The 16,940-nt window shown below is 38.3% G+C and overlaps 1 protein-coding gene across 1 annotated transcript in view; it reads right to left on the bottom strand.

Annotated features, from left to right (window-relative positions):
* LOC132111003 (neuroendocrine convertase 2-like) overlaps positions 1-16,317 on the bottom strand; it is a 68,020-nt gene extending 51,703 nt beyond the window's left edge. The window contains exons 1-5 of the mRNA XM_059518165.1: positions 15,783-16,317; positions 14,007-14,111; positions 1,850-1,963; positions 1,347-1,455; positions 1,196-1,233 (exon numbers count right to left, since the gene is read on the bottom strand). Of these exons, the coding sequence (XP_059374148.1) occupies positions 1,196-1,233; positions 1,347-1,455; positions 1,850-1,963; positions 14,007-14,111; positions 15,783-15,965 (549 nt within the window). The 5' untranslated portion in view covers positions 15,966-16,317. The remainder of the gene's footprint in view (positions 1-1,195; positions 1,234-1,346; positions 1,456-1,849; positions 1,964-14,006; positions 14,112-15,782) is intronic.
* Positions 16,318-16,940: the final 623 nt, after the last annotated feature.

Below are 16,940 nucleotides of genomic sequence, written 5' to 3'. Positions count from 1 at the left end.
CAAACGATTATGCTAATTCACTCCTCATCCCACATTAGTCCTTATTAGGCCAATTATCCTGAATCTATTTTTAACCTCACTCACTTCAGCCACATGCACACACTAGAAACTAACACATTCTCTTTTTCGGCGAGAATAGCACTGCTAAAAAGAAACAGCAGTTCTGGCGAGGAGAGTCTGGAAGTAATTGGTGCTAAATAAAACAGTAGCAGGGGAGGACATGCTGAGTTACTGCCTCATCTGGGCCCAGCTGGAGCCGTCAGCATCTTCCCCCACCAAAGTCAAAACCAGATTATTTTGGGATTAGAACTCATCTGTGGTGCACATTCACTGTATAAACTAAATAAGAAATCGACACAAGACCAACACTTTTATTGGTACATAAACAGAACTGCAAAAAAAAAAAAATGTTTTCAAACAGTCTCCCTATATTTCACTGGTCAGACAAACAAATAGTCCCAACCAATCTTTTTTTGAATTTGACAAAATTTAGGCTGGTTTGGGAGCAGTTTGGTGAAACCTTCTATACATGCCTTTGGCAGTGAATTTTTGTACTAGGTTTTGGAGAGCATTGGGGCTGGAAATCATCAATCTAATCTGCCAACACTGGCTGTGACATATCTCTTCAGAAGACTTAGATTAAACCACTTAAAGGTGAAAAATCTTTCAGGTTTAATTGAAAATACCTTAATTTTATGTTTCAAACATAAAATCTAATCCATTTAATCCACTGTGTACATACTGCATTGCTTCATAAGCCACATGAATATCAAACATTAATTAGGTTGAAAATCACAAAATGGCACTTTCAATTGCTCTTGCTTAGCGCTCTACAATAGCCTTAAACAGCCAGTTGGGACATCTGTCACGAGCCGAGGACAACTCAAGACTCTTGAGTTTGGCGTGACTGAGGTTTCACATGATACAAGTCATCTAATATCATGTAAACTGTTTATATGATATCGTTGTGAAACCAGTCAATTGATTTCTCTACTGGGAAATAAACTGATTTATTAATAAAGTCTTGTAAATGTGGTTTAATTGCATGGGTTTGCATGTAAACTGGCAGAGCGGGTTATCAGCGTATTGGTGTGCAAGTAAAGGTGCTCAATGACATTAAAGCATCTGTCCATCCATCAGACAAGGTTACTTCAAATCACATGTGGAGCAAATGATGGAGAAAAAAAGTACTTACATAATTTGAGGCGAGATCTGGATGTAAGTAATCAATTCCTGCAAGGTGATTGCAAAATGGTACATTACAGGACAGTTAGTGTTTACATTATTGCACAATATCAAGCCTTTTAGTTTTAAGTAACTGGTCTATGTTGCCAGATTTCACACACCGTCGTCCATGATGGCGATGGTAACACCTTTGCCGGTGAAGCCCATGGTCCAGGCTTCTGCCACGTTGAGATCCAGCCCTGGGGTCCCATCTGCTTGGCCTGTATTTATCTAATTAAACAAAACCAAACCGTCACTCAAGCAGAGCACTCAATGCGTTGAAAATGAGATGTTATGAGGGAGATTGCGCAGGAAGGAAAATAAATGTCATACAGATATTACACTTGGCTGAAACCCTGCTGTGCAGTGTTTATAACTGACAAACAAAATTAAAGACTTTTCTCCCTGGCAAAACAGACAGGGATGCCTGTCACGATTAGCCCTGGAGAAATAAGGAAGATATCAGCGTGTTTTGATGCTGGCTCATACACCAATGTTGATGGTGATGGCTAATGAGGAAAATGCTTTAAATCAAGAGTATCAGCGATCCCGGCTAATCCAATGCAATCAGTTCCAATGCTGAAGGTCAAATCAAATGAAGACTTTACGAACTGTAATTACTTACAAGATACCACTGCTTGGTGAAAAGCGGGTCACTCATATTGACATCAATGTTACTGATTTCTCTGTAGCCCCTCTTTTGACGGCCAAAGCCCTCCTGAGGAAACACATTTTTCACCTGAAAAACAAAGCAAAGATGACTTTCATTGGATTTCAGCCTTCCAGGCTCACACTTCTTTGCTTGAATTTCACATTTTCATTCAACAAATTGTGCACCAAGCAATAAGCTAGCATGCAGCAAAGTGCATTCATAAGAGCGCATGTGTTTGTGCTTTTTGTTTGTTTGTTTGTTTAATAAGGTAGTTATAACTAATGGATATTACCATACTTATCTAGTTGACTATATACTATACAAATTGCAAATGTTTTTTATTCCAAGTTTTTTTTTTATTATTATTTGTTTATGTTTAGATTTGCAAATGAGGTATTATCTTATTAAATAAGCACAGATTTGCATATTTTTTAGAAATCTAAACATTTGATTAAAGCCCGTTTCAAAATTATTATTTCTTTATTTGGCTCAGAGGATTTTGGATTTTTCTTTTTATCACTCCATAAATCAGAAAATACTGTCAACAGACAAAAAAAAAGGTGTTTTTTTTTGGAATAAATAAAATGTTACATATAACCAGACAAATGCAATGTGAACAAACCCCTCAATAAGCCTTCTGAATATAGTATATGAATGTATGTGCTGCTGAAATGGAGGGGGAAAAACCTTGCAGCTTTTAAAGAAGTGTATTGTAACTGAAATCTACAGACACCAATAGAAGTGCAGTAAAATAAACACTTAAAAGTGTATTTTGGATGCTTTCTTTCCACCAGGCTGACAACACTTTATGAAAAGCCAAATAGCCCACAATCTCAAAACTGACCAGTACATGAAAAAACAATGTTTTTGTTCTTTCCTTGTATTGAGAAAATTAATTAAGTAGAATCTATAGTCCCCAAGCTAGTTGGAAAGCCTGTTGGGAAGACCAGCATCCAAAACACAACATGTGCTGGTGATCAGCCATGAAGTCTCATCAGGCGAGCACAGCACAATATTCACAGCCTGTAGAGGCTCAGAGTGCAGGATTACTCATGGCTGGTTGGTTGTCCTTTAAAGCAGCTTCACAGCGTGACCTTTCACCTCAGCTGCAGCAGAAGCCACTGAAGCCCACCACTGTAAAACATGACGTCAGCCATTGCTCACATATACAAAGAAAACCCCACTGACACTCACACATTAGCATGTGCGCTCGCCACAGATGACAGATCAAAGTCTGCACTTGATTTATTCATCTTTATTTTCACAGCCATTTTGATTGTTAATATAGATTTTGATCTTAGTTGCATCGCCAAGACAAACTAATTAGAGAACATTTTCATGCTCAAAACACTGATAGCTAGGGTTTGCATATTTAATTTCATTCTGTAACCTACAGATCTGTGTACTAGTGTTAAATGCTACTGTTCTTGATAGCATTGATAATATTTCTAACAGGTAATAACGTGATGATTTTTGCATTTGCCTTACCGAATGTGGTATCCTGTCAGCAATAACCTGTCCGTGGGCTTTTTTTGATTACTTACATGCTTCTAGCAAAATGATAAAACATGTTTACATTTTCTTCTATACTCATAACTAAGGTGAAATAAAATAATGTTTAATAGCCCAAAAAAAGGACTCAGACTATGTTGTAGCATTTTATAATTTTTGCAACTCATGTTGGAATAAATCTGTTCATTGAGCACAATATTTGACAAATTATTGTAATTACTTTGGACCTTTACATCCATTAAAATATCATTACTAAAATAAAAACACTAACAATGAATACACAAAGCTGACTGTGAGATTATACATAAGTCTTAGTCGTGCAAATAAAAGACAGCAGCAGGAGAGGTCAGAACTATTTGACCCCATTGATCCAGTGTGAGAGTCAATCAACAGAAGTAATACTCATTCAGTCTCTCAGATTCAGTCATTCAGTCAGCTTGTCTCTTGTAATTGATGTATCTGCAAGTAAGGGTCATGCTAAGATACATAAAGTATACTGGGAAAAATAGAAAACTAATTTTAAATATCAAAACAAATTGGATAGAACCTCACAAATACAGAACCATGTGGTAAAACAATTATGAGCGATAGAAAGTTATTTCTTATATATTACTGATAAATATGATTTAAGATTATGCTGAATGTATGTCATATCTTAATATAGATTATTTAAAGTAATAATCCAAACTACAAACACAGTACAGTAATCTCCACAGTGCTTGGACTGTTTTCGGTTTGCACTGTTCCCATGGTTGAGTTTGTTGGCATGGTTTCAGATTGGTTGTCATTTTGTTCAGGTGTTTATCATTAATTACCCTTGTTTTCTCAGTATTTAAGTTCATGTCTTGCTCTCTTCAGTTGTTGGGTATTGTTAATGCTTTTGCTTTGGTTGTCACCCTGTATTTTAATTTACCTATGTACTATTAAAGACTGCTTGGATTACTTAACTTTCCTCCGCGTCACGCAGATGCTTTGTGCAAACAGAGCTGTGACATAATACCCAACCTAGAAAGTGGTTAGCGGTGAAGACTTTTTCTTTTCCTTTGTGTGCTTTTTTTTTTTTTCCTTGTTTTCATCTTGGACATCCCTGCTGTTCACCTAATATGTTCACCAGCAGACAGCAACGCAAGCCCCACTCCAACCCAGTGCCAAGCACTGCCCCGCTGCAAGGAGCGACTGCATGAGCCAAAAACAGAAAGGGCACCTCAGCCACGATGTTGGAGCCAACATCAGGAGAAGGGATTGGGCCTAACACAAAATTTGAGCCTGAGGGGACCCCATGTGACCAAGTGTATGAGCTGCAGCATAATCAATGACCATAAGAGTCCTCATGTAGTATGAGGGTATGGAAGCACTTTTTTAATAATTTTTTCTTTCTTTTTTTTCTTTGTTTTCATCATGGACATCCCTACTGTTCATTTAATATGCCTTGAGCAGGGAAAACCGCTCCCTCAAGGAACACTTGGAAGAATTCCTTGACTTCACCCATCAGTCAAGACTTCCCGGATGACTGTTTTGTTCGTTATTTTTCACGGGGATCAACACCATGATTTTGGCATTGTCCTCAACCACTCCTGCACTCATCTCTGTCTCCCATCAGCCTCTCTGTATCACCTCTGCCTCCTCTCAGTGGTGTGTTTACACTGCTGGTCTGCTGAGGTCTGCCTTCGGCCTCTGAGTGCTCCATTCCACCTCGACCCATCGTCCTGACTCCTACGCCTGCTTTTCTTCCACCCTCGATGTAATCAGAGAACATCAGACATTCAGCCTCTCTAGGCTTCCTCAGTACTTCGGCTCCACAAGGGTCGACATCGCACTGCTTTCGCCTGAACCTCCACCCCTTCGACTTCGGCTGGCTCTGCCCTCGGTCACACCAGTTCAACCTCTGCCCCCACAGATCCCTGCTTCTGTCTCAGGGGGTCGTCACTGCGGCTCAGTCACAACCACTAAGTCTTCAATGTCTCTCCTCTTCATCAGATCTCCAGCTATGCAGTGTGCTCCATCTCCGAGGTTGCTGTTTTCTCCATGATGTCAACTGGTCTTCTTCCTCTATGGCTCCTCCCTACAGCAACTGGGTAACCATCTACCCTTCCCTGTTCAAGATTACTCCACTATCTGCACCACCCTGGACTTTTTTTGTTCCTTTCCCAGTTTTCCGTCCTCCATCTAAGCCTGGATCCTTCCTCCTTCATCCAAATCTATGAAAGTTTGTTACAGGAGGTTTCTCCATCACTACATTCATTTCAGCTCAAGTGTTGTCACAGAGCGCGGTGTATTGATCGGTTTCTTGTTTTTGTGCTCTGCTCATTCACACACTCCTCTCTGGCTGTTTACACTGAGACTCTGCTAATGTTTGCTTTGCTCTTCATTTGGACAGTCTCTCCCTTTCTGTCCAGTTTAGATGTTACATAACAGCGTTCTTCATTATGCTGCTGAATGTCTCTCTGAAGTCAACATGACTGTCTACGATTTGTTTTCCTTCAGGATTTGTGAATCAAGTTATTACAAGGAATTTTGCCCTTTATGATGTCATACAAGGCCTTACTTGAAAAAAAAGGTTCCTTAAGGAGTGTATTCGGCACAGTCATACAATCACTTAATTTTTAAAAGTTATAAAGTTTGGCCATGTTTAACATGAGAATCCAACTCTTTAACAGTGTAAATAACTCAGAATGCATGAAATGACTTTAGAACTCCCCTTTAAACTCACACTAGACTGAAGTCAGTCATGTTCTTTGATAATGTAAATATTCTTTGCTCGCTTTTTTAATTAAATTATGATCACATAATATACAAATTAATTCATATAAAAAAATATATTTTCTAACATGACAACCATATCTGGTACTTATGTTAGCCTGTTTCCTCCAATGAATAAACAAAAAAAGTGAGTTTACATCTCACAGTTCTGACTTTTTTCTCAGAATTGCGTGATATTCTGACTAATTCTGACCTTTTCTCACAATTGCAAGTTATACAGTATTTTTTTTCCTCATAATTGGACTTGTTAATCATGCTAGTGACACGCTAATCATGCTAGAAACATGCTAGCAACATGCTAGTAGCTTGCTAGTCATGCTAACAACATCCTAGTAATTTTGCAAATCATGTTAGCAACATGGTATTAGTAGTCTGGTCAGTTTACACTGTTCCCATAGTTGAGTTGGTAGCACTTTATTTTACAGTCCTGTTCCTCATGTACATACTATGTACTTATTATAGTAATTACAATAACTATGTAATAACTAGGTACTAACCCTGAACCTACCCCTAAACCTAACCCTACCCCATGTAGTTACCTTGTATTACCAGAACTTTCTTAGATAAATACACTGTAAGTACACTATAAGTACATGTTAGTACACGTACTGTAAAATAAAGTGCAACCGTTGAGTTTGTTGGCATGGTTTCAGATTGGTTGGGTGTTTAGGTGTGTATCATTAATTACCCTTGTTTCTCTGTGTATTTAAGTTCATGTCTTGCACTCTTCAGTTGTAAGGTATTGTTAACGCATGTGCTTTGGTTGTATATTTCAAGTAACCATTTTTAATAACCCTGGTATAAACCAGCTTTCCTCAGATATCTTGGAGAAATATATATCATGATATTACAGTGATAAAAAATGACTCACACTGTGATATGAGATTTTGGTCACTGAGCAAACGTCTGTCCAATTTAGAGCATGTGCTTCTTTGTGCATAAGAAGGAAATCCAGCTCTGCCAGGCACTGGATTCAAGGACATGATAATTGAGTTGTAAGAATTTGAGTTGAAAGGAGGGAAAGTGACAGGTACAAGTGCTGTTCTCTGGATTAAATTGGATTCATGGGTTTATTGGTTGGTTATGTCTACCGTTAAGATTCACAATTTTGCAGAACAATTTCTACACTACCGCATATCAGTACTGAAGTACACATTACCTTTCATTTACCAATTTTGCAATCAGCCACATTGTGTTTTACCATCCATGAGCCCAAAAACAAAAAAAAAAATCTCATTTTAACACTGATTTCTGATGTTTCTTGATTGAGAGAGCAGAACAGCAGTGACACATTCAGACATATGCTGGTTAACCCTACGTGCTCTGGATGCGCTGGTGTTTCTTGTGGGATGGCACTCAGAACAGCCCATCTTATATACTCACATCTCACACACTCATGACTCAGATCATGCTGCTTCTCAAAATGGCACCCTACTCTTCATATGTGCATGAGCATGATTACTTTCCCTTACTTTTTTTGCAGCCAGATTTCCATGTTGTTATGTTTCACCCAAGGCAAATTTAAATAAGAATAATAATAAAAGTTAAATAAATACAATGATAGAAAAAAAAGTACCAGATTTGCATTCCATAAAGAAAATACAAGCATTTCCAAGATAGCAACAGTAAGTGCACAATGTCTTGCATGTTGCTAGCATGTTTTAGTATGATAAGCACGCTACTATTGTTTTTACTAAAATGATTAGTCTGTTGCTAGCATTGTTTTTAGCATGATAATTGCATGTCACAAGCAAGATTGGCAAGGTACTATCATGTTAATATGATTCTCGCATGATTAGCATATCACTAGCATGATTAGCAAATTATTAGAATGTTGTTAGCATGATTAGCAAGTTACTACAATGTTGCTAACATGATTTGCAAAGTTACTAGCATGTTCTAACATGTTTAGCATGTCACTAGCATGATAAATCAGTCCAATTCTGAGGGGAAAACAATCGTAAAATTGCAAGTTTATAATAGTTCTGACTGTAAAACTCAGAACTGTGAGGCGTAAACTCACAATTGCAAGGGGAAAAAAAGCAACTACACTTTTACTTTTTTTGTTCATTGGTGGAAACAGGCTAACATAAGTACCAGATATGGGTGTCATGTCACAAAATATTTTTAATAATAACGAATTCGTATATAACATGATCATAATTTAATAAAAACTTTGTGGGCTCTATCATACACCCGGCGCAGCGCAAGTGTATTTGCTAGTTTCAGTCCAGCGCCGTTCGCATTTTCCCGTCCAGCGCCACGTCGTTTAGCTGAAAATAGACTGCGCCATAGACCAACTCAAACCTAGTCTAAAGTCACAAAAAGTCAATGGCGCAATAATTTTTATTTAAAGAGCGCATTGGTAGAAAATGCACCTCTGGGCGGGTCCACAGTGCGCGCTGACTTTGCTTATTACACAAAGGGGTGCGCAACACACAAACATGCCAAATATTAAAAACAAAAGGATTACAGTGTATAATAATATTATTGTGTAGGCTACATAAATATAAAAATGTAATAATGGATAGTCATAGCGTGTATTAGAATTAGGCTACCTATTTGCAATTCAGCTTATTACTACTTATAATGATGAATGAAATTCTACTTCATCCCACGCCTTCTTCACCTTGGGAAGCTTTGGTGGATTTCTGCTTGTACCGTAGATGATCTGCTCGCGCGCTTTAACTTTGTGCATAATCAGATCGCTCGTTTCGCTTGAGAAGCGTTCAGCTTTTCCGCCAACAAATTTCGCCATGTGAATAGCGATCCGCCATGGTGCGATGGCATCTCACTCTTAAAGGGAATGGGGGATAACACTCTGATTGGTTTATTGAATGTTACGCCCATTAATTATTAAAGGGTCATGAAACCCCAGACTACTTATTTTAAGATTTTAGCAGAGGTGTTTGTGTTGCACATCATAGAAGACAATGTTAGCATCCGCTAATTTTAACTGTTGGAGAAAATTGGTTAATTTTAAGCTTTTTTGCTCTATTTTCATCTTCCGGATTTAGAATCTACATTGTGTTGACGTCACGATTTTTTGACGTGGCAATGGACTATAGTACATTGATGACGCGTCGGTGTCTATTCAATTATTCATGAGATTGCGTGTTCTTATCCTATGAGAAGCATGTGTTGATTTGCTATGAAAGACTCATCAGACCTAGAAATGACATCGCACAGATTAACAGAGAAACATTCATGGATTGCAGAAGAGTGCTTGTTTTTTCTTTGTAATAAGAGTTCGGCACAAACGCGATTCATTCACTTGGTGAGTGTAAACGTTTTTATAGCTCTGTGACACAACCTGTCAAAAGGCTTATATAAACGCCACAGAATAATATATATATGTCTCATTTGTGAGTCGCTTTGAATAAAAGCGTCTGCTAAATGACTGAATGTAAGTGTAATATGTTTTCGATGCAGAGTGCAAATGGCTGTGCATTTATTTGTGCTTTTAGCTCGATGGGAACTAAATGAAACTTTCTGAACGCAAAGCTTTGTGTGCTGTCTGTCTCCCCTCTTCCCCCTCCCCCGGTCCGCTGCACACCATGCCCACTTTTTTAGCATTTTTTAAAACCGTGGTGAGAACTAACCTGTGCTGAAATGGGGGGTTTCATGACCCGTTAAGAGAATATTGACAACCCATTCCAGAAATGATGTAGGGTCCTGTAAGTTACTTATTATAATGCTTTCATTTCCATGGTGATTCAAAAAGCAAGCAAAAAATATTTACATTATCAAAGAACATGACTGACTTCAGTCTAGTGTGAGTTTGAAGGGGCGGTCTAATGCTATTTCATGCATTCTGAGTTATTTACACTGTTATGCTAAACATGGCCAAAGTAAAAAAAAAAACAAGTTTATTGTATGACTGTGATGAATACACTCCTTAAGGAAACTTTTTTTTCTTCAAGTATGACATCATAAAGGGCGGAATTCCTTGTATGGGCATCCAGGAAAAGCGCACACACATCAAACAGAGCGAGAGTGAGATCACACCCATTTGTTAATTCTTTAGCCACAGTTAATTTAAGTCAATAAAGTTTTTGTTCCCATTTTATTAATGTCGATGTCACAGCTTACAGACAATCGCTATGCAAAAGCTCTGAGTGCTCATGACTCTTTAGCTCCTCCCATGGCACACCTCCAGGAGCTCAACTGCTTTCAGTATAGCTGTATCTGTCTTTTAGAAATCTGATAAAACTATGCAGTGCTACTCTAAAAGTACTCAAGATTAATATGATATTGGCAGAAACTGTGTGTTATGTCCCTTTTAAAGGGTTTGTTCACCCAAAAATGAAAATTATGTGATTAATAACTCGCCCTGATGTCGTTCCAAAAGTTTAAATATCTTAAACTGTGTTCCGAAGATAAACGGAGGTCTCCGTTTATCTTCGGGAACACAGTTTAAGATATTTTAGATTTAGTCCGAGAGCTTTCAGTCCCTCCATTGAAGCTGTGTGTACGGTATACTTTCCATGTCCAGAAAGGTAAGAAAAACATCATCAAAGTAGTCCATGTGACATCAGAGGGTCAGTTAGAATTTTTTGAAGCATCGAAAATACATTTTGGTCCAAAAATAGCAAAAACTACGACTTTATTCAGCATTGTCTTCTCTTCCGTGTCTGTTGTGAGAGAGATCAAAACAAAGCAGTTTGTGATATCCGGTTTGTGAACGAATCATTTGATGTAACCGAATCTTTTTGAACCAGTTCACCAAATTGAACTAAATCGTTTTAAACGGTTCGCGTCTCCAATACGCATTAATCTGCAAATGACTTAAGCTGTTAACTTTTTTAATGTGGCTGACACTTCTTCTGAGTTCAAACAAACCAATATCCCGGAGTAATTCATTTACTCAAACAGTACACTGACTGAACTGCTGTGAAGAGAGAACTGAAGATGAACACCGAGCCGAGCCAGATGACGAACTTACCTTTCTGGACATGGACAGTATATCATTAACACAGTTTCAATGGAGGGACAGAGAGCTCTCGGACTAAATTTAAAATATCTTAAACTGTGTTCTGAAGATAAACGGAGGTCTCACTGTTTTGGAATGACATGAGGGTGAGTCATTAATGACATAACTTAGATTTTTGGGTGAACTATCCCTTTAAGCATGCTCAAAAAACTCTCTCATTATGATCATTGAAGCTGTCTGCACTGTCAAATCTCTTGTATGTACATCTTGACTTTGTTGCTTACGATGAGAGAGTTCACATGCAGAATTCAGTCAGCGAGCGTGCACACTGAACTTTTAGTGATGACTCATCTGGACACTTCTGTTTGGCCACTGCATTCATAACCTCAAAAAATTTTTGTGTGATTGGTTATAATGTGCAACACTGCAAAAACAAGTAAAAAGAAATTTGATGCATCATTAGCAGATCTAAATGTAATCCCGCAATCAACACCTTTCATTTTCATCCTTAATAGATTTAGTTAAATTGTACAGGGTCATATTTGTCCAATGTGTTGACATTTTTTGTCCAAAGCCCCCATTAATTTCAGACCCCATGGCCAGGAGAAGGCTTAGCCCTGCCCATCCTTTTACATGCACTCCGCCTATAAACCAACGGCTTACTTCTAAATGAGATCAAAGTGAATGTTATGACCCTCAACACAGATTCCTGGTCTTATAGATCAGTACAGATCAGTAGTGCACATCTGCGTTATCCTCATAATCACTTGACTCAGAAATCCAGAAGTAAAACAGATCGTAGACAGTCATGTTGACTTCAGAGAGACATTCAGCAGCATAATGAAGAACGCTGTTATGTAACATCTAAACTGGACAGAAAGGGAGAGACTGTCCAAATGAAGAGCAAAGCAAACAATAGCAGAGTCTCAGTGTAAACAGCCAGAGAGGAGTGTGTGAATGAGCAGAGCACAAAAACAAGAAACCGATCAATACACCAAGCTCTGTGACAACACTTGAGCTGAAATGATTGTAGTGATGGAGAAACCTCCCCTCCATCTGTAAGCACTGATACTGAAGGGCCTTCCAGGATCAAACCGAAGACTCTTTGTGTGAATATGAATGAGGTCCTAAAGCTGTCATACTGTTGAGGTAAACCCAACACAGATGGCTAAAGCACTGTTTCTACTTCTCCAGGTTTCTGATTTCCTGATTGGTCATTAGGTCGCGATCCAGCATTGTTCGAAGTTAAACAAAAACGTCCTTAATGTTGCCAGTAATTATTTTACAAATAAATGCATAGGCTCTACAATATACAAAATCAATGAAACAAAGCTGTCTGCTTCGCTTTCTGAACATCTCTTTGGTCAATGCACAAACCAACAAAAGTGTTTATTCCTATTGTATTTGAATATATATTGAAAAAAGTTTGGGTCATATTTTCATTTACATTCTGTGGTTGTGTTCATGGCTGAGTCTGTCTGAGTGTTTAAGTCATTTGTTGTTGTTGTTTGTTTGATTGGACACACAGTTCTATTATTTGCATTTGCAAAAGTATTTTCCTGCTGTCCATGACATGATTTTAAGGCATTTTAAGGTTTCGGCCCATCAGTGAGAACCGCTGAGCTAAAGCACATCACAGTCTGTTAATGAGACGTGTGCATCGTTTCTCAAGATGATGAATGGATTGAATGTGATAGGTCTGTCACTTCTGAATTTATTACCCTAGTTGTTGGAACAGCCTTTAAATGAATCCAAACTCAGATTGGGGAAGTTATCAGACATCATCTGTGCAATAGATGGAATAATGGTTTTTTTTTTTACATTAGAGTGAATGCATGTATAATTTCAGGGGCATTAGTTAGTGGAGACAGTTTTCTTTCTTGTATAACACTGATTTTATGACATCTCGCTGTCATCATGTGATTTATTTTAGGAGATGATAATCAATCGGGAGAAAATGCTGGGTCGGACTTGATTTTATCCATCAGGAAATGAGTGGATATTGAAGAGTGGGCATTGGTCAGGTGGTTGGAGGTGGTGCTTCATTTCATCCAAAACTTTTGATAATGCCTTTTTTTCCCTCATTTAATGTGAATGGATGAGTTAACACCCTCAGCCCTGATGAGCGGACTAATAAATAATTCAACTCTTCAAGCCCGATTGAAAACCACAGTTGAACATTAATAGCTGTTTCGTTATTAAAAGTGCTGAAAGTGAACAGATCCTCTCATGTGAGTGCAAATCAGTGCTGTAGCCGCTTACAGGATAGTGGAGGTTGATTATAGGCTTAAATCTTACAGATTGAAATCTTCCCATGTTCTGTCTCAAAAAACCATGGTTTATTTATTTTTATGAACAAATAGCTCTCCAGTCAAATAGTACCTCCAGACAGATTGGAAACCAAAACTGTGTTTAAGTGGGTGACATTTACATTTATCAGATACTTTTATCCAAAGCAACTTACAGTGCATTCAGGCTTTTTTATCAGCATGTGTGTTCCCTGGGATTGAACCCATGATATTTTGTGCTGCTAGCACAATACTGAATATTTCACTTTTTGTGTCTGTGAAATAACCAGCACTTATTGGATGGAGTCTGCACACTTTTTGTTCAGCCGTTCACATCTTAACATAAAGACAAATACATCTCTCTTACTATATTCTATATTTTAGCGCACCTAGAGCACCATCAGCAACTAAGAATTTTCATAATGTAACCTCAGTCAAACTGTGTAATGTCATAATACCTGATAAAATACCACTCAAGCATCAAGGCAAGGTACGAGCCAAAACAGAGTCATTTGGTGATTGGCATGTCAGCCTTTAACTTCTACAAACAATGGCTCTGGCATCAGATCGGCCATTGTTTCCCAGTGCCAGGGCTAGTTTCTATGGGAACAAACACACGGTGAGTTTCTGGTCTTACCCGGTGATCCTTCGCCAAGCGTTGGTGCTGCTGAAGGCTGCGTTTCCTCCTGGTTTTAGGGATTTCCCATGGGTAGAAATGAAATAGTCCTTCACCTAAAGGTAGCTGCAATTAAACACACCTCGATTAGAAGAGCAGCAGAGGTTAGACTCTTAAAAAGTGTGGAATGTGATTATGGAAAGTTTTCCCCAAATATGACAGATAATGTTAAAGGGTTAGTTCACCCAAATTCTGTAATTAATTACTCACCTCGTGTCGTTCCAAATCTGTAAGACCTTTGTTCATTTTGTAACACAAATGAAGATATTTTTTGATAAAAATCCGAGAGCTTTCTAACCCTGCAATATTTTGGCAGCTGTATTGTATTTTGTATTTTATCTCAGCTGTCTTGTTGTAGTTTAAACTATAACTCTGTAGTTTTTATGAAATATAAGTTCGTTTAATTAACCTTTTGGAGTAATTAATTTTAATTATTTTTATTTGTTCTACTTGTTCCCCTACTTTAGGAGGAAAAAGCCATTTCCTGTTCTATGAGACTTGCCATGTTAAAGAAAAGAAAAAGAAGCACTGATAGTCAATTCTGATCGAGGAACTGAAGTCAAGTAAATGAAGAGCTGAAGACTCTCCAGGAAAACCAACAGAGGCTCCGTCTCAGAGTTCAGTGTTTATTAAGGTGTGTCTTTCTTGAGTAAAGAAAGCAGAGAATTACATCATTCACAGAGAGCATATACTGGCTCAGACAAAGTGTGTGTGAATTACCAGGACAAAATCCCTCCCAAAAACAATAAAAAAAATAAAAAGTCAATAAGCCATACATATGATATTCAGTCAGGTGTTGGCCACACATGAAGCTCTGTTCCACTTCAGTGAGAGCTGTAGCAGCCATGCTTTGACATTTGACAAGGCTGATTTGTCAGGCTAATCAAGTCTTCTGTTCGGTGATAAACAGCCCTTCGTAGAGATGGAATAAATAAACACGGCTATGTCAGATGAAAAATATGTTTACTGGAGTCATTCTCAGTCATTTTCTTACTGATCATAGCACTTATGCAACTGAAAAGAATAATAGTAGCATAAGCCATGCTATTTTCTGCAATTATGAGGGGTTAATGTTTTGTTTTTAATTTGAATAATTCTATTGTACTCCGAATAAGAATCTGGGACTCATTTGGGTTGACTTTTTAAAATCCGCAAACTGATGATGCTGTTTTCATAATTACCTGAATGTCTGTAGATCTCCAATCTCCTAGTTTCACACTAGTCAAATGATGCAGGCTTTCTATTGAAATAATAACCAATCCAATGGATTCTTATCACATCAAATATGGGCAAAAATCCCACTGGATAAACTGTCATTCCTGTTTTCACAAGTATTGTTATAATAAGAAGGAATCTTTTTTTTTTTTAAGTGTTCTTATTTATCCCTGTAGGATTTGGCAGTTCCAGCAGGAATCATGTACACTTTCCTTTGAGATTTTCTTATGGAAAGCCTAATGATTTGTATGACCTTTAAAAAAAAAAAAAATTATTTGACTTTGTAAACTGACATAGTGTAAAATGAGCAGTTTTATTCACCAACTTCTGAGCTATTATTTTGCTGAATGAATGTGGCACTTCATTCCAGTTGATTTGTTTGAGTTGTACACAAGAACACCATGTACTCAGATTGATATGATTGATATATATGTGATTGCTTTATCGTAAAAGTCTGAAACAAACATGCATTCATCAAAGTGGCAGGTTTGAAGGCGTTCTGCTGTGCATACTTCTACTTACCTTCCTTGCGCTCCCAAAGCCATGCTCCCGGGCAAGTTGATGAGCATCTTCATTCGTCCCCTCGTGCAACTGGACCAGAAAATGATCGGTAAAGATGACCTCCTCGTCTGCAGCAGCTATGAGCACCAGTGCATTGAGCAGGACGAGAGCCACCGCTGTCCCATCTCTACAGAATCCAAGCATCGTGCTGTTTTCTGTCTTCGCCGTGCTGTTTGTGAGTGAACGCTGTCTAACGGAGGTCGCTGGGAACGCTGGAGCTCTTCAGCAGGGCTCGTCAGGACGCATCTCCTCAGTCATCGGTGGATGAGACGCGCGAATTCGGACCGTGCGTCGATCGATTCCGTGTTTGTGTGTTGGACCGAATCTGCATTTTCAGCCTCCCTTTAATCTATAATTCATCGGCATAAACGTGAGGCTCGTTTGCATGTGACGTTCCACGGAAATATGCCCAATAAGCAGAAGCGGGTGTGGCTGATGGCCCCTCTCCCTCCCTCAGAAGCGTGGATGAAGTAGTGCACTTTCAGCACCATGGAGAATTCCTCCATCCGACTCCGTTAGTTTACCCTGCTCGGATTCGCAGGGAATCCAAACTAGTTCAGATGAGCTTGATTGCAACGGAAAATAATTTACTCTCGTTCCTCAGTTTGTAAACGAGGCTTCAAAACAAAGCTAGTAATTTTGTTATAGTGCTTATTAGCTAAATTCATCGCAGAAAAGTGTGCATTTGAGCTGTAAATCGCCCATTTAGGGGTGTGATTCCAGAATCCAGACTTTTGAATTTGCAGTTTCGCGATGGATTTTTTCTCTCTCTCTATTTGATGTATGTTAACAATCCTTTTTAATATCCTTGCACGTATCGCGCTAGAGTTACTTGCATAAGGTCGACATTTAGCTTCACATTTCAACCAGTTCCAAACTTTCGATTTTTAACTTTACCCCAGCTAACAAAAATATGCTACTTTTCTTGCACCATGACGTCATAAGTTTGATTTTAATGAACTAAAAATTTATAAGCACATTTTTACACCAAATCAGTATTTTCTGTGAAATAATAGAGAAATCTTGTTTAAAAAAAAAATAAAAAAATCTATCTATCATAAATCAGACATGGTATGACTTAGAATAGACTTAGAATAGACATTTAACAGCGGACAGGGT

Source organism: Carassius carassius, chromosome 30, assembly GCF_963082965.1.
Source record: "Carassius carassius chromosome 30, fCarCar2.1, whole genome shotgun sequence".
NCBI lineage: Eukaryota > Metazoa > Chordata > Actinopteri > Cypriniformes > Cyprinidae > Carassius > Carassius carassius.
The sequence above is the reverse complement of the archived record's forward strand: the minus strand, read 5'-3'. Positions and strand labels throughout refer to the sequence as shown.